The following is a 19073-nucleotide window of genomic DNA, read 5'->3' as shown; positions in this document are numbered from 1 at the left end:
GCATCAATGAGGGACCGTTCAGAATGAGCACAGTGGGAGACAGATTTGCCTTTACTGAGTCATCAATGTTAAACATATAAAGCACATGTGCTTAGGGACACTTGGGACAGTGTGCATTAGTCCCACGATCCCCTTTCCTTGCAGCTATTCACACCTAAGTCAGGATGAGTTTCTGGTCTAAATAAAACTTGACTTGGCATGTCCATCTTCATTAGCTATTAATTATACTGTAGTCCTACATTTCTCTGTAATGGGCAATGTTAAAATATAATGCTGCTTTATAGACAGCCTGTTGTTGAAATTCAATCTGGTGGTAAAACACTGATGCACTATTTGATGTTTATCAATATTACAGTCCCCCCCCTTTTGATTCACAGATTCAACTGTCAAGTGGTAGTTGACAAACATTCGATTTTCAGACAAATCACAAACACAATGTTGCATGTTAAACTTGTCAAATGAAAATTTCAAGCATGCTACATCAATACAAATATTTATTATATTGCCTTACAGTCATTTCCCAAAACAACAATGCTGAAGACTGTTTTGAGTTAAAAAAAGCATTCAGTATCTCCTTGGAAACAAATGTTATGTATTATCATAAGAAAATCACGCTTTCACTTAACATTACGTTCACAGTCATTAACACACTCATCATTCAGATACATTTACGGTGATAATAGCTGGTAATGGAAACAAAGGTGATGATAATGGTAAATATGTTATACCTTTCTCAAGCTGAATATCCATTTTGTCTTCTTTGAGGCTGGCCCTGGATCCAACTCTCCTGAGCCTCTGGAAGGGAATGTGAACCTTCCTCCGTCTCTTAAGTTCAGTTTTCCTGCTCTCACTGTTGTTGTTGTTTTCGTCATCATCATCGATGATGTCGGAGTATTCATCTCCATCGGAGGTGGTTGTCATTTCTTCCTCATCGTCAGTTTCAGACACTGCACTGACCACATCAAGCTTTTCAGCTGTCAGAATTTCAAGTCCAAGATCAAGTTGTTGGATTGACGGCTCTTTTTCTTTCTCCTCCTCCTGGTCCTCTTCCACTCCGTTCTCCTCCTCTTCCTTCATGTCCTCCATCTTAATCTCCTCTTCATCCTCCTCGCTGTGTTTTTCTTCTTCCTCCTCTTCCTCCACAGCCTCATCCTCATTCATTTCAACTTCTTGATCTTCTTGATCAGCTTTTACATCTTGATATTTGACATCAGCGTCAACCATGTCTTTGTCTCCCTCTTCATCAACATCTAGATATTTATCGTCAGTTTCAGACACTGCACTGACCATGTCAAGCTTTTCAGCTGTTAGAATTTCAAGTTCAAGATGAAGTTGTTGGATTGACGGCTCTTTTTCCTCCTCTTCCACTCCTTTCTCCTCCTCTTCCTTCATGTCCTCCATCTTAATCTCCTCTTCATCCTCCTTGCCCTGTGTCTCTTCTTCCTCCTCTTCCTCCACAGCCTCATCCTCTTTCATTTCAACTTCTTGATCATCTCGATCAGCTTTTACATCTTGATATTTGACATCAGCGCCGTCAACCATGTCTTCGTCCACCTCTTCATCAACACCGAGATCTTTATCTTCATCGTGATCATCTCCAGCCTCAACATCTTCGTCGACAGCGGCATCGGAATCTGCCTTTTTGACCTCCTGCTTCTCCTCTTCCTCCTCATCACTGTCGCCTGGAATAAGGTCAGCGGCCTCCTTTTCTTTATCGAGCTCTCCTAGGTCATCTTCTCCCCGGGCCTCGTCTTTGACAGTGAGGTCATCTTGATCGTCTTGGTCTTCTTCTTTCACCTCCTCCTCCTTTTCTACCACATCTTCCTCAGTTTTTATCTCCTTCTCGGTCTTAATATCTTCCTCTACTTCTACATCCTCCTCTGTTTTAAATTCTTCCTTCTCCTCCTCTAACACCTCTTCTTGTTTTTCTTCTTCTATCTTATCCTCCTCCAACACCTCTTCTTCTTCTCCTATCTTCTTCTCTTCCTCCTCCTCAGCTTCTGCGATGCCCCCCTCTGATTTAACCTCTCCCTCCTCGTCCTCCTCCTCAGTGTCATCCTCTTGTGCCTCTTCCTCTTTCTCCTCATCCTCGCTGTCATCATCAGAGATCTCCTCATCCTCTAGTGAGGGTTCGTGCTCCAGTGATGTTCCTTCGAGGTTGACATGCTTCGCTAGTGATGTGATAGCAAGAAAATTAGTGCCTGCATCATTTCTATCTTGTAACTGATTAATGGATATCATTATAGAGGAAAAATCATGTGACAATACCATTGTCCTCCTCTGCCTCCTTCTCATCCTCTTCAATGGAAGCTTCAGTGGGCAATTCACTCTCCTTCTCGTCCTGTGTGTCTGAAGTGACACTTATCTCTGGAGCAGGAGCAGCTTCCTCTTTGGCAGCCTGCATCATCTCTGCAACTGTATCATCAAGCCATGGAATCTCTCTTACTATAGCCCTTTACATCTTTGGCATTTATTTACACACAAGTGCACATCCAACCCCCCCCCCCATCCCCCTCACAAATAACTGAAGGGATTTGATGGGGTGAAATGGCAACTGATGATAAGCATTCATAACATAGTCAACACCACATGTTGCTGTGTTAGTAAATACCGCTTGGTGATATCAGCAAAACCTGCTTATTAGCATGGCCCTTCCACATCAGCCCTCCCCCAAAATAATAAATGACTTCCACAGAGGTGTGACCAAGTCCACTTTGCTGGACTCACAAGTCTGTCTCAAGTCTTCAGGCACAAGTCTCAAGTCCAGTCCCAAATCTTAATGTAGATTACCAGGTCAACTCCATGTAATTAATGTCAAGTTTCAAGTCTGTAGAACAGAGTCGAGTATCTTAAAGAAAACAAATATCTAGAACTTTTCAGTGCAATATAAATTGTTTTTAAACTCTATTATCAGTTTCAACTTCAACAAACAATTCAGTTGTCTGGTGGAACAAATTCCCAATCAAAGCTATTTACACAAACTCTAGAGATCTTTTGTTAAGACTTTCGAAACCTTTTCAAGTCATCACCTACAAGTCAAAGTCAAGTCACAAGTCACCAGAAGACAAGTCAAGTCAAGTCTCTTATTGTCTTCATTAAGTAAAGTCTCAAGCAATTAAAATTGTGACTCAAGACAGACTAGAGTCCAACTCATGTGACTCGAGGCCTCAGTCTCCTCCTTACCTCCGACATAATTCTAGTCAATATTATCAATACTAACACTTGAAACATGTGGTGTAAACGACATGTAAGGTTCCATGCAAAGGTAAAGATGGAATATTTCAAGGGAAGCAAACATCATCCAGTACTTGAACAATTCAAATACATACAGTATATCACCAATGCTTAAATGGTTGACATACAGACGGCAGTCAGTCATACAGAAGATGCTTGGACAATGCAGGAGGGGCAACAGCGACGTCAGAGGAATGCAACTCCAAAGAATCTACATTAAAGATAATTTTGCATGCTCAATGCTCCACAGAAAATCCAACATTTGAAATGCACACAAAATGTGATGAATGGAACCACACAAAAATTAACGGCAAGACACATTTAACATGACGGCAGACTCCCATGAAATGCAGAGACAATGTTAAATCCAATGAACTGTGAGTGTGACATAACCGTGGTTGCATACATACATTTATTATATTACAAAATAAATACACTGTAGTTACGATGCATATTTCATGCAGTAAGTTCTTTTTTAACGTCTCAATAAGTGCAAAATGGAATTTCATTAAAATGGGATTGACATAAAGTTTCACGATACTTCAGGCTTGCTCTATTACATTGAACATGACATCAGCCAAACTTGAAACCAAGTCAAATACACAAAAATGAATACAGAAACATGCATGAAAGGCCAGAAACAAATATTACTGAAACATGTCACTGTGACAACAAATTTAAAAAGCAGTCAAAAAGTTTATGCAGACCAATTGCTGGCACATTGCAAATGTAAAAATAAAAAAATACACTGCATATCATTTTTATAATGCACGGTGGTATTTACTTACCTTTTTCAAATGATGGCATAAATTCACCTAGATTACAGAGAATATATGATAATAAAAGGCAGTTAGTTTAAATGGTCTAAAAGCTTGATTGTCAGTCTTGTCGAAAAATATTGTCTGTACTTACCTTTCCTTCTCACCAAATGAATGTCAGCTGTTGAAGCCACAGTTTCATCTGATCAAAGAGAATAAAAACTCAAAATCTATTTTATTTTCCACAATTAATTTTTTTTTATAGTAATGCTTGACACTTTGTTTCTTCTGTCTACTAAAATCAAGATAAACAATTGCACAGACCTTTTTCTGTTATTATATTTACAACCGGTGATGTGGCTACAGATTCACCTAATACAAGGGAAAAACATGCAAAAAGGAGTCATGTCTCTTTTCAGATCTATATGAATATTGAAAAATATGAATTTGAATTTGAGATAAGCAAGCATACCTTGATCACCAATGATGCTCGACATGTAACCCAAGAACGCATCTTTCTTGTCTGTCATCTCCAGTACAGCATCTGTCACAACTTGCATGGGGTCAATGGTCACCTCAGGAATGATCCCTGAAACACCAAGTTATACGCAAAAGATGTAGGTTCATGACTTTCTATCTTTATCGCTCATAATGAGGTAGCCTATAGAGCAGGGGTGGGCAATTCTTTTTTATGGGGGGCCACATGAGAAACGTTAGGGTTGTGCTACAACCCGGGTTTTACAAGTGAGAACGAGAGCTCTCATTATTGCCATATCGCTGCCAGGGCAGCGCCACTGGATGAACACTCATTTTACTCCAAAAATGACCTTTTTTATAAAACCAACCATCCACCAGTAGGTGGCATGGTATGCATGAGAAAGGCGTGGCACCCAGCAATCGCTGTGATTGCGTCACGTCCGCCCGCCATTATGCAAATCACTTCCACTCATCCAGCTCACTGCACAATCGACGCATCGACGCAGCAAGGCTGGGTAGTGAGAGCTCTCGTTCTCAGTCGTAAAACCCGGGTTGTAGCACAACCCTAACGTTTTACTTCATTTCGAACTCAAGCTCTCACATATTGCCAACTTCAACCACCCTTGCTGCAGAGAGCACTCCCCAGATCGACCCTGAGAGGCGTAGGTTAACAACGAACGCATGGCAACTGCCCATGCCCCATCGTGTGGCATCGGAGTGACAACGGCACCACCGTCTATCAATTGACAATGTGTGTGATGAGAGGACCCATGAGGCCACAGCGCACATGTCCTCCACTGATACCCCGCGCAATAATGCGCAAGACGTCGTGACGCCTTGCGTAGGATGCACCTTGATACCCTCCGGGGGTGCCTTACCCACGGCAGAGTATGCCAAAGCAATCACTTTCACTATCCAGTGTGATAAGCGATCCTTGGAAAGGGGTCCACCCTGGGCTCTCTGCCCGAACAGACCAGCAACTGGTCCTAAGTGCATAACAAATGCGTTCTCACCACGTAGGCCGAGAGCGCCCTTACGGCACACAGCATGCGCAAATGTTGCTCCCCGTCCGAACTTAACGGCGGGGGACAGAAAGCTGACAAGTCTGTGACCATAGACCTAAAGCGGGCAGTAATATTCCTAGGTTGGTACGCAGGATTAGAAGGCGTCGAGAAGGCTCTGAAGGAAACAGAGAACGGGCCGCACACCACAGTTCCCGGATCCACTCCTTTGTCCGCGCATCAACGCGCAAAGACCCGCTTGTACGTGTACCGAGAGCGGGTCGAAGTTGCCCTAGGACTCTGAATAGTGCAAACCCCATATTTTTCGGGCAAGCCCTGGGCTAGCAAAAGGCCCCGTTCAGGAACCAGGCTGCTAGTTTCCACCCGCTGGGAGGAGGGGTGGCGTACCTCCCCTTCCGCCTGGGATAGGAGATCCGCCCGTGACGGAAACGGCCAGGGCGGTCTCTGAGCCAAGGAGATCAGGTCCGCAAACCATATCTGCTTGGGCCAAAAGGGGGCCACAAAAAAGAGCCGCAGGCGCTGTTCCCCTGCACCCGTCGAATCAGGGGGATCAGGGGGAACGCATAGCGCCCGTCCTGGAGCCAAGCGTGCGCCTGAGGGTGGAGGCCCCACTCTGTCTGACGCGGGTTGCCCCGAGACAGCAGGCCGGCCCTGAAATCCGCCGGCCTAGTACATGAATCGCTGACAGCGAAAATAAATGGGGATACGCCCACCGAGGATGGCGGGCTTGTCCTACAAGCCAAAGGGTCTGCAGGTGATCTGTCACCGCCCTGGCATGCTCCATAGTGCTGACCCTCGAGTCTGCCACTATGAGAGCATCGTCGAGATAGAGGAAGACGCGAATCCCACTCAAGCGGAGGGGAGCCAGGGCTGTCTCCACGCACACATCGAAGGTCCGTGGGCTCAAGAACATGCCAAACGGCTGGATGCAAACTCGTAAAGCTTTTCCCAGGAAGGAGGTCCTCAGGTATTTCCTGTGCCTCCGAACCACAGGGACATGGATGCATCTTCCAGAACCACGGAAGTAAGAAATCCCGTGGCTTCAACAAATTGAAAGGCGGGGAAGGGAAGCATTAGGAACAGGAACCTCCCTCAGCGTCCCGTTGCGGCGCCAAGGTCCAGAATCGGACGCAAGTAACCATCCTTCTTGGGTACGGCAGGGTACCTATGATAGAAACCCCAAGCGCTCCTCCGCGTTGGGGACCGAGCATATCGCCCCCTTAGCGAGCAGCGTGGATGGGGGGGAAGCAGGGTGTGAGAGGCTGCGCCCACCTGTCCCACGGCTAGCTCCGCAAATGCTAGGCATGCCGGGGGAAAGTCCTTCACGCACACTCCGACTATAGACGCGTCCGGGGAACGCGCCAGGTCGGGTTGGTCCTCTTTTGAGCCAGAGACCGAAGACAGGCGTCGTACGCCATTGACGGCGGGCTCGCAACTACACTCGGCGGCCTGAACAGCCGTGGAACACCCTGGAGGCCGCACACGGATCCCATTAAGGCTCCCAGCCAAAGTCAGGCCCTGCGGGCCCCGACGATGGTGAGCCGGTGTCCAGGGGCGTGGTCCACAGGAGAGCTCCCGACCGATGACAGGCATAAGGTGCCGTCGACGGTGGGCTTGTCCTGGGCTCTACAAACCGAGGCCCGGCCGTGGCCATGGGCCAAGGTGAGCTGGGCATCTTGCGCTGGCTGGGGCGCCTCAACGAGGGGGGCAATTTTACCATTTACTGACGAAGGGAATGGGACCCAAGGAGAGCTCCTAACCGAACTCGGGCCCTGGGCACCGAGGACGGTGGGCGTGTCCCTAGAGCTACAAGCCGAAGGCTGGCACTGAGCCCAGACCTTGGCGAGCTGACCGGTGGGCTTGACCTGAGCGCTGCCAACCGAGGCCAGGCCGTGGCCATGGACCAAGGTCCGCTGGGCCCCCTGTCAGGCTCCTTGCGCTTGCAGGGGGCGCCCCAACAAAGGGAATGGGACCCAAGGAGAGCTCCCAACCAAACCCGGGCCCTGGGCACCAAGGGCGGTGGGCTTGTCCTTAGAGCTACAAGCTGAAGGCTGGCACTGAGCCCAGACCTTGGCGAGCTGACGCCCCTGCTGGACGTGTAGCGCCAGCAAGGGGCGGTATGTCCATTGTAGACCAAGGAGCCATGTTAGCGGCATGTGATGTGGCGGGCAAGATGCCTGCCACGCCTGAAGAGCACCCCTGTAGCACTGATCCAGGGGCTGGGGTGGCTCAGCCCAGGAAATGCCCAGCTTAGCTGCGGCCCTGGGCATCACCCCACGAAACTGCTTCTGGTAGGGCTTGTTCCGCAGTGACGGTGCTAGCACCGTCCCAAGCCTCCTCCCTATCGGGAACCTCCTCCGCTTGCCCCGCTCTAACTCAAGACTGCTTGTCTAATTCGGACTGGGGCCCCTGGCCCTGTTCGCCCTGAGCAGCAGGGGCTTCACCCACGACAGGCCGGAGAGATTCAACGGACACGTTTCTCTCGAGAGGCGTACCGCTGGGAGGAATGTCCTCCTCAAGAAGAGCGAAGCACGGCCATCTTGAAGATAGTACAGCAGCTGCAAGACCGAGGGTTCAAAGCGCCTGTGCAGCGTACTCATGCCCAAGGCAGAACACGCACCTATCGTGCCGGTTCATACTCAGCCAATGTAGCCTTACACAAGGCCCATCCCCTCGCTGACTTTCCCTGCTCAGTAGCACAAGAGAAAGCAGGAGGCTAATCACTAAAATAGCAAGCTCCCGCACACCTCCCCTCCCTTCCCCTCTCCTGCTCTCTCCTCTTGCTCCTTCCCCACCTCCTATACCCTCCAACATCTCCCATTCCCTCCCCACCCCATCACTCTCTCACATTCCCCCTGCTCTTCTCCCTTCTCCTGCTCTCTCCTCTGCTCTCCCCTCATTCCTATATTTTCTATATTATCAATTGTTCAAATGTTATCTTTATTCTGTATATTCTTGTTACTGTTGTGTCAGCTAGAATTAGCTAGACATACTTTCTGTGAAGCCCTCTGAGACATGCTTGTGAATTAGGGCTATATAAATAAACTTGACTTGACTTGACTTGACCCTGTTAGCGGGAGTACAGTTTAAGCAAGCTAGCAAACTAGCGTGAAGCATACGCTAGAGTAGACAGTAAGCAACCCGGAGGCTAGCGAACATGCGTGTGCAATGGTAACGTAAGCGGCAATAGCCTAGCCCGAAGGGAAGGCAACAACACCCACAACCTGTTAACCCGAGAGAACAAGCGTGAACAAGCCACTAGCTAAGCTAGCGTAAGCACTGAGAGACAAGCGTGAGCTAACACAAGCCTGCGCACAAGCCAGTGAAGCGAGCCTCTACCCTGAGTAACACGGGGAAGCGAGCATGACCGCAAGCTGAAAGCCAGCGGCTCGTGAAGCTAGTCAATCTCAGAAGAAACTCCTCAGAGGAGGTTACAATCTAGTAGATGCTATTTCCACGGTGGCAAAGCAACACTTAGCAGACAAGCAAAGCTGGCTAAGATAGCGTAAGTACTGAGAGAAGCGGCTAACACACTCGTGTGCAGCGAGCTTACCTAGCTAGCGTATTCACTCAGCTAAATATCTCAGAGCGCTCCCCCAGTCCGGGGACGAAGCCAGTAATAGCTACACGGTGGTAGCCTACAAGCAGTATGTGCTAACGCATAATAAGGCGAACACTCTTAGCTTAGAGGAACGGGTCCCTACCTAGGCAAGAGGGTAGAAGGTAAATAAGGAAGCTTAGCACCTCTGAAGTGAGCTAAAGCAACCTCCAAGCCGTGCCCTGAGAACAGGGCAAAGAACCGAGCCTATTGTCTAGCTACGGCTAGTGTGAGAGGAGCTTACTAGCTAATCCGTTAATAGCTACAAGCGAACCCCGTATGCGAGTGTAATCGGCTATAATGCCTACCCGAGCGGGAAGGCAAGCTAACACAGCCTGTCTTAACCCAAAGGAAAGCAAGCATGACTAGCAACTTTCCAGCTGAGGCTAGTATAATGAACTGCGAGACCAGCGCAAGCTAACACACCTGTGAAGCGAGCCTCCACCCTGAGTACACACAGGGAAGCGAGCATAACCGCAGCTGAAGCTAGCGGCTAGCGAAGCTGTCAGTCTCAAAGAAAACTCCTCATGCCGAGGAGAAAACTTGCCTTCCTGAGCGGGAAGGCAAGCTAACACAGCCTGTCTATCCCAAGGAAAACAAGCATGACTAGCAACCAGCTGAGGCTAGTGTAATGAACTGAGAGACCAGCGCAAGCTAACACACCTGTGAAGCGAGCCTCCACCCTGAGTAACACCCGGGGAAGCGAGCATAACCGCAGCTGAAGCTAGCGGCTAGCGAAGCTGTAGTCTCAGAGAAAATTCCTCATGCCGAGGAGAAAGGTCAATAATACGCTAGTAGAGGCTATTTGCACGGCGGCAAAAGCCATACTTAGCAGACAGAATGAGCTAACAATAGAAGGCGAAAACAGTCTTAGCTTTCGATGACTTCGATGAAGCCGGGTCCGCTGCCCGAGGCGAAGAGGACAGGTTCGGAGCCCCGATGCCTGTCTGTGTCTCGTCCGCCGAATGCCTGTAGTTTGGTGGGCTGTCAAGACGGAGGTAGCTTCGGCTAAGAAAGCAATTTTAGTTAGCATATCCTGGAGCAAATCACAGAGCGACCAAGCAGTGAGCTGGATGAAAGCGAAGTGATTTGCATGATGGCGGTCGGACGTGACGCAATCACAGCGATTGCTGGGTGCCGCGCCTTTCTCATGCATACCATGCCACCTACTGGTGGCCTGCCCTGGCAGTAATATGGCAATATGTGAGAGCTTGAGTTCGAAACGAAGTAAAACCCAGATTGTTGCCGGGGGCCGAACAAATATTGTCATGCCGTAACCCAGGAACTTTGATGATAGAGAGGACCACAAAAAAATGTCCTCGCTAACAGAGGGCCAGAACGGCACCGGTACGAAAAGATTTGGGGCATTTGAAGAAATAACTCATTTTAAATTAACAGTTGTGATGTCATTATTCAGTCTTAAACACCAATATTTGATCCTTTTCTCACTCACTCCTATGTCACCACTTGCTCTCCATGCAGGGCTTGAAATTAACTTTTTTGATCACCTGCCAATATGGCTGCTAGATTTCAAAGTTACCAGCCAATTAGAATTTCCACTAGCCAAAATGTTTTTCTTTAAATAAACCAGAATATGAGTGGGTTAATTTAAGCATAAGTATCAGTAAGTGGCCCGGGATTCTCAAAGCCTGTGTTGAGGGTCACACGAACAAAAATGCACTATTGAAGCTAAATAAATCCAAAACCAACAAGTTAATTATTTACTTCAATGTAGAACAGTAATTTCTTATACATGAGATTACTTTGAGCTTTTTAGTCATACAGATTATTGAAAGATATTCCCTATTCCAGTCCAGACTCAAATGTTATAACAGAAGTGGAGTATTGGCCAGAATGACATGAACATTTGGACACTTATTCAGCGGGTAAAAAAAACGTATTCAGCGGGTATCTTGCATGTTGCGTTCAGGTGCACTGTAAAAAATGCAATTCCAGCGCGGGCCACACAGGGGGCGCTCGCATGTGGCCCGCCGGCCGCCAGTTGCCCATACAGACACCACAACATGCATAATTTAAATGTAGCTCTTGTGTAACTCGTGTTAAAGCATACCTTCTTCCCCTATCAGCATGTTGGACATGTAGCTCACAAACATGTTCGCCTGCTCCTTGGTGATTTCTGCTGTTCTACTTAGAACCATCATGGGACTGAAGCCCACAGCATCCTGGATATCTGATCAACAGAAAAGCCATCAATAAGTACTTCTGTTAATGATTAATTAATCCAATATATAGTTTGTAAGTGAAGCATGTACAGTCAGCCAACAATGGAAAGTAATTTGTAATGATCCAGAGAGATTAGGTAAGGGTTAAAAACAAGGGGCAGATACTATACCGTTTACCACTTCCAACAGTTTTTCCAAGATAACACACAGCACATCCTGGATGTTGGCCGCTATTCCCCTCACAAAGTCATTAGTAACACTGAAGACATCTCTGCCAATCATCACTGGGTCAATGAAGCTAATGTCAGTGGTTCCTGAGAAAAACAAGCCAAAACTCAAATTAGTTAGTCGATTCAAGAAATACAAGCTTTTGTTATACAGAACATTAAAGAAGACAATAAAAGACCAAATAATTAGGTCAGTGATCGTTAATTTTCACTACTTCAACAAGCTGACAATTAGGTGAGAATGTAAGACAATGTTATCCACCATCTAAATTTGTATTTTTAGTAACGAGTTTAGTCCAATCCCGAATTTTTCCTTACCTTTGACTATATCCAGTATGGTGTCTAAGATGGCACAGAGCACATGCTGGATGTAGCCCACCACTCTGCTGACAGAGTCATTAGTGGTACTGAAGAAGTCTCTGCCCACAACCACAGGGTCGATGAAGGTGATGTCAGTGGTGCCTCAGAAGAACAAATAAAGAACAAGTAAATCATCCCATATGCAAACTGATTGATTCAATAATCAGATTAATTTTAATTTTATGAATGTATGAAGCATGTAAGCAGACCACAGAAGACAGTGACAAAACATGACTGAACATGGAGGAAATTATTGAGCGAAGTAGAGGCGGCGCATGCAAAATCCTTCCAACACGTATTGTAAGTTGCTCTTTAGTGAAGGAAGCAGAAGTGCACTGGAAGCATCAGGAGATCATCGGGGTGGTCTGTCAAGGATGGCTAGGGCTTGGAAATTACAACGCCAGGAGGTGGAGCAAGGCCAGTGCCAAAGGCAAGAGAGAGCTGGTGGTGCAAAGGGTTCGAGAGGCCGCTGAAGAAGACCGCCGCGTGAAAGCAGTAGGGCTCGCCTGCCAGGGACAGTGGATGCAGTGGGACCAGGCACTTGAACGGTCGCTGTCCTGGAAGGAGCTCTGGAGTACTGATCAGGGCAAGCTGAGCTTTCTCCTGCGTGCAGTGGCTGACCTCTTGCCAACCCCAAACAACTTAAAGATCTGGGGCAAGGAAGAAGATGCATCCTGCAAGCAGTGTGGAGCAACCCTTTCCACACTGAATCATATCTTGACTGGATGTCCTAAATCACTTGGAGAAGGCCGATACAGGTGGAGGCATGACAAGGTCCTTATGGAAATTGCCAATTGGGTGGACCAACAGAGGCTCAAAGCAAATAAACATCAAGCATCACCACCCCAATCTGTCAATTTCCAAAAGGAAGGGGATCCAACACCTAGGGCAAGAACAACTGCCAAGAACCTGCCCTCCATCTTGCATCGAGCTTCCGACTGGGAGATGCAAGTGGACCTAAAGAGAAAACTTGTCTTTCCGGAGGAGGTGGTGGTAACCTCACTCCGACCAGACATGGTTCTTCTATCCAGAAGCACAAAAACCATCGTAGTAGCTGAACTCACAGTGCCCTGGGAGGACAGGCTAGCTATCTCTCACCAACTAAAGAAAGCAAAGTACCAAGATCTGATTGACGAGGCTCTTCTCAAAGGATGGCACGCAACTCTATTTCCAATCGAAGTTGGCTGCCGTGGTTTCCCAGCAACATCCGTGCGCTATTTCTTACAGAAGGTTGGCCTGGAATCCAAACAACTGAAGAAAGCCACAAGGGAGATAGCCATGGCAGCTGAGACCAGCTCAAGATGGGTGTGGCTGACTAGAGCTCGCAGTTGGAACCCTTCTGCAGGCGAAGGTTAATCTTCGCAGCCCCACTCAGGCGAGGCGTACAGGCTAAGGGGCGAAACGCTGGTGACCCTGAGATACCTGCTGAGGATGTAGAAGGGTTTCCAACAATGTGAATGCTCTGACCACACTCCCACCAAGGAATACCACCGTGAGGACAACATATCGTAGCTCCTGCAGTTTCTGCTTGTAGCAAAGCATCTTTGATGTTTACTTCACCTAAATAAGAGCATCAGGTAAAGTAAATGCCTGAAATGTAAAACATAATGCATTTTTTCTGAGTTGACAGTCATTTATAGTGTTTTTGCTTGAGAGTACTTTTCTCTCTCACCTTTCTTATTTCTTTTTTTTTCTCTATTAAAGTTGTTTTATTGTGTATTGTAAAGCGTCTTTGAGCACTAGGAAAAGCGCTATATAAATCTGATGTATTATTATTATTATTATTCCATTGGTAATGAATAGTTAGTAATTCATGTATAATTAATTTGTTATGTGTCGTTCATTACATAAAATCTAAATGTGACATTACAGATTAGAGAAATATTAAGACAAGGAGTAGATACCTTTAACTACACCATTCACTATATCCAGAATGGTATCCAAGATGGCACACAGCACATCTTGGATGTAGCCCACCACTCCACACATGAACTCATTAGTAACACTGAAGACACCTCTGCCTATGACCACAGGGTCAATGAAGGTAAGGTCAATTGCTCCTGAGAAAAACAAGGACATTTATGAGGGAAATCACACAAATGCATCGATTAGTTTAAGTAATGTTTTTTTTTCTATAATTTTATGTCAAAACCGACAAAACATTAAGCTCAAAGGAAAGGCCAAGAATTTTAGAACTATAATTTTGCTTTAAAAAAATCAAAAGATTCGTTTTTTTTAAACAAGGGATAATCAGATTTAAGATAATTAGCATTATTATTCAGTTCTGTTGCCAAACAAGTAAATATACTGGTTGATACCTTTATGTATATTCAATATAGTATCCAATATAGACTCCATCATGGCGCACAACTCATCCCTGAAGGAGCCCGCCGCTCCACGCATGAAGTCATTAGTGGAGTGGAAAACTCCTCTGCCGATGAGCACAGGATCAACGTAGCTGAGGTAGAAGGTTCCTAAGGGGGGAATGACACAGGATCAATGTAGCTGAGGTAGAAGGTTCCTAAGGGGGGAATGACACAGGATTAACGTAGCTGAGGTAGAAGTTTCCTGAGGGGGGAATGAATTGTGTGTGAAGTGTGTAGTGACTGTTAAGTTTTACAGTGTCAGGCAGAGTGTACGTCATTTGTCTCCTCATACCTTCCTCATCAGAAAAATAGCGAACAAATCCATCTTTTGCTTCTGTTATTTCGTCTGCTGCATAATTTGCTGCTGACATCGGGTCACTTAAATCAGGCGAACATTCTGGGGACAAGAAAAGAATTAGATAGTATAAAATCGGTAAACAAATTATACCATGCAAAGTGTCTCTCTTATGTACCTTGAACCTTATTGAGCAGACTTGATACTTCATCAACAGCGTCATTTACAGCTTGCACAGGGTCCAAAATTATTTCTTGAATGTCTGAGAATAGGACAAACATACATACAGATAATGCCAGACTGTATGGAAGCAACATAAATATGTTTGTGTGAAATCAGGTAGTTGAGATAATTTATTGCATTTCATAATATAAGCGAATGACAGAGCATGTAATGACAGCTTGCCATAGTTAAGTTATTTAAAGGGGCACTTCATAGAAAAACAATGCTGATTTATTTTGCACATGATCTCACACATGTTCAATTTTCCAGACAGTCATTTAGTTTGACAGTTATTGAGAGTTGACTTGAGTTAAGTTGAGCAGGGGCACGCAGACATGGGGGGGCACGGTGGCTCAGTGGTAGAGCTGTCGCCTCACAGTCAGAAGGTCCTGAGTTCGATTCTCGCCTGGGACACTGTGGGCGCTGTGGTTGTGTTCCCCCCCATATCTTCAGTGCCTACTGCCCAGGTGGGGTATCTCGTCGTAAGGGCCTTTCTGGTTGTGTGGAGTTTGCATGTTCTCCCCGTGCTCCCCCAGGGGGTTCCTCCGTATATAAACCCCCCCCCCCCCCCCCACCAAAAACATGCAGAAGATCAGATCGTCATCCGACCAGTGACGACAACATCCGAAGTTGGTCCCCGGGCGCTGTACGAGAAAGCGACCACTGCTCCTGGCCTGCCCCCCGGAGGAAAGGACATGCCTGGATGGGTTAAATGCAGAGGACACTTTTCACCGGCCACCGTCAGCATGAGTGTGTTGTGGCTGCATGCATGTGTTGTGGTGTTCGTGTGACAATAAAAGACGGGCTTGTCCTGTTACGAGAGAGTTACGAGAGAGAGCACCAGTGATGTCATCACAAGACTCATAATTAATACAACACAATGATTCATTACCTTCTGATGACATCACTGGTGCTCAACTTAACTGCAAAACTGTTTACAGTTTTTGGATGTGAGATCATGTGCAAAATAAATCAGCATTGAGTTTTGGTGAAGTGCCCTTTAGATAGAGAGACAGACAGACAGACTAACCAGGGACTGCCTTGTATTCTACAAAGTCGAACATCACTACTCCCACAACCACCCATGACAGGAGGGCAACCAGGGCGATCACCAGCTCCACAGAGACCCTGAGCTTCCTGAGCAGCCCCAGGGCTCTGGACTTCAGCGAGCTCGGCGGGGGAGCCGCTGCCTCGATGGACCCGCCCGCTGCAGAGGAGGAAACGCATTTTACTCCTTTGAATGGAGAAAAAGGAGAGAGACTTTATTGCACCTGCAGACCCGTTTGTACTACCAATGCTTCTCAGCTTTCTCAACTTGGTCCATATCCTACTCATGATTGTGACCCTACTGTTACCAACTACAGTATGCCAATGCTGCTATAGCCTACTGGAACAGTTCTTTGAATGCATCCTTATATGTTTAGTCTACTGTAATAGTCATTCTGAGTCATGGGTGAGAGTGTAGCAGCATAATTGCCCCACTTCTCAATGTGCATCCATATTACAAGAGAAATACAAACAGCAGTGCATTGCATAATATTTACTGTCTCACATATTGGGGAAAATTTCTCTTTGCCACATTCAAAGTTCCTAATGTTCTTTATTGTTAATTTCCAAAACTGTAACACACAATGCGTTGAGTCAGCAAAGCCGTTTATTATGCTTCAAGTATTTTTATGCATGTAATCATGACCCTCCAGCATACTGTGATACACTGTGATTCAGCATTTGATAAATAATGCATATCCATATTGGACAAAACTATCTTACTTTTTTATGTAGTGTGTGTGTGTGTGTGTGTGTGTGTGTGTGTGTGTGTGTGTGTGTGTGTGTGTGTGTGTGTGTGTGTGTGTGTGTATGTGTGAAAGTGTTATCATTTTGTGAACAAAAATGTGGCATCCACTAGCTTTTAAAATCTGTCATTGTCCCATTCCTACCATGCTAACAAATTATTTAGGGAATGTGTCTCTTCCCCCCCCCCAATGACATCATTCTAATTGACATTCCAATGACTCATCATTTTACTTTTGGCAAACTACTGTAACAAGGTTTAATTGAAGTTTCTGGCCAGGAAGGTGAATTTAGTGTGGCATGTCTGCATGGAAAGATGATGTTCCTCAATAGCTGTGTCCATGCCCGTAGCTACCATTGAGGACACCGAGGTCATGACCTCGGTATTTTCTAAATAAAATAAAATAGCCCCGGCCCCCAGATCTATTCATCTGTCATTGATGTTTTAAAGCCCTCATAAATAACATGATAATAATTTGCTTCCTCTCTGTGTGCTATAGAAGGAAAAGACATAACTCACCACAATGTTCAAATTTTGCATTGGGGCTAGATTGGGGCTAGACTTTGGTGATAGTTCTATTGAAGTGAATGGGTAAGTAACTCCCCTGTAAGTGATGTTTGTGTAGATGGGCCATTGTATTTAATTGAGCAGTATTCTGCCATATGTGACCTGTATGCAGAATATATATTATGTGGGGAGACATTTATTTTTTGTATCATTGTAAAGCAACAGCACAGTAAAGAGGATATTAATCTAACATGTCTGTAGTTCTTTATAGATCTAGCCTCTTAATTTTGCTCTCAAAGTGCACCAGATTGAAGCATTTTACTTTAAAATGGACAAAATGTCCTAACTGGGGGGGCAATGCCCCTCTTCGACCCGCTAAAATGACCTCGGTATTTCTCAAACACTGGCTACGGGCCTGGCTGTGTCCAGACTCAGACTGCAGACTAAACCATGACAGGTGAGGGATGTTTCCCTTGTGATCTGCAGGGATTAAACATCATATGGTGGAACCATTCCATTTAGCTGGACAAGGTATTATTTGATTAGATGGAATTAAGAGGCTATATAACTCAATTAACTTTAATTAAATGTATTTGAAATGTTGCTAGTCAGATTAAAAACCTGAATCAGAAATCTGATTTCAGTGGAAAGCTGATCCAAACAAACATGCACATGATTCTCATTTATTTTGTGCAGTGGAAAATGCTGGTCATGACATTTAGTGACATCCTTGCCATCATACACAGTATTAGTGTTGCAGTGTACTTTACAAGTGGGACCCTGTGCCAAGGTGGTACACTGTGAATGAACTTGGAGAATGCCTGTCTCATGATTCACTTCCTCAAAAACAAACAGAAAAACAGTAAACTATCTTATCATTCAACTGAATTATAGAAATCTGACAGGTGGTGTCACTGTACCACAATATGTGGCCATGACTGTAAAACTGATATACTGACAGAGAGGAAATTGATTCGAACACAGTTGCACATGACATGAAAACAGTTCATTCCAGACCTAGAACTTCATCAAAGAAATTATTTAGTTATAAAATAGCAGTTCTTTGAGCAGAGAGACTTGATTTAAATGGTGTGAAAAGTTGTTGAAAGCCCATGGTCAGCCACAGCAGCAGTCATGTCACAGGAGAGGGACACTAATGCTCTGGCTACATGATATCCTGTATTTATAGCAACCAACTTTCATCACATTTTCCTAAGCGGGGGTACCCTACACAAACAAACAGTGCCATCTCTTTATTATTATATAGTCTTGTAGGTGTGCTGCATCGTTGTTATTGAAATGTATGCTGCAGAAAACATTAACTGTTGTTTAATGACACAGGTGTAAAGCCCTACCTTCAGCCATGGTGACATGAAGATTACTTCAGGTATAATCCTTTGATTTGGGGGCAAAGCCTCCACATACAGAACTGATTGAAGGGAATAAGCAAAGTCTTTGTAAATCCAATCAGCATCCACTTGTCAGTGAAATTGTGACCCAGTCAATAAATGATTCCAATTTCACTCAGCGATCACAGCGAATTGTTCTGTTTCCTGAGCCATATAATCCACAGGTTGATCTTCTCCAAGAAAATAACAAAATTTGGAAACAAAATAAAATGTTTGGCTTCACAGGTGGTGGGGAATTTGGAGCTGCCGGTGCGGCAGCTTTGCAGAGGGGGGTCTAGGGATGGTAGGGCAGAGGAGAGCAAAACAGGGGAGCCAAGCTAAGCATAGGGCTGGGTACAGACAGTAGATCCCACCCAGTGTTGCTGGTGCCTCACATGGGTATAGGTCAGAGCAGAGCACAGGGAGGTTCAAGGTAACTTTATCCCCCAGAAGGTCCAGGTTATTCTTAGCTGAAGTTCTGCACCAGCCGCTCTGTCAGGCCTTTTTTGGCGGTTGAGGGTGGGTGTAAGATCAGTTGGCCGAATGGGGAACCCCTACTGGTGAGACAGTGCAAGGATTGAAAAAAAGAATTGGAACATACAGTAACAGGCCCCTGGAGATGGGGAAAAGACAACACAGACTCA

General features: G+C 45.8%; 1 protein-coding gene across 1 annotated transcript; it reads right to left on the bottom strand.

Moving 5' to 3' along the window:
- Window positions 1-1157: 1157 nt before the first annotated feature.
- On the bottom strand, window positions 1158-18505 carry LOC310773139 (uncharacterized protein; the record flags this gene model as incomplete). Its single annotated transcript, XM_083633052.1, has 15 exons — window positions 18397-18505; window positions 15773-15949; window positions 14699-14782; window positions 14518-14622; window positions 14178-14333; window positions 13764-13919; window positions 11818-11961; window positions 11443-11586; window positions 11161-11280; window positions 4465-4581; window positions 4147-4194; window positions 4023-4049; window positions 2269-2415; window positions 1288-2171; window positions 1158-1187 (listed from the first exon to the last, which is right to left on the bottom strand). The coding sequence occupies exons 1-15, from the start codon at window positions 18404-18406 to the stop codon at window positions 1158-1160; spliced, it is 2349 nt and encodes a 782-aa protein (XP_083489178.1). The 5' UTR covers window positions 18407-18505.
- Between the last annotated feature and the right edge of the window lie 568 nt (window positions 18506-19073).

Source organism: Poromitra crassiceps, assembly GCF_964638095.1.
Source record: "Poromitra crassiceps genome assembly, chromosome: 3".
Lineage (NCBI taxonomy): Eukaryota > Metazoa > Chordata > Actinopteri > Beryciformes > Melamphaidae > Poromitra > Poromitra crassiceps.
This window is presented reverse-complemented; position numbering and strand designations above follow the sequence as displayed.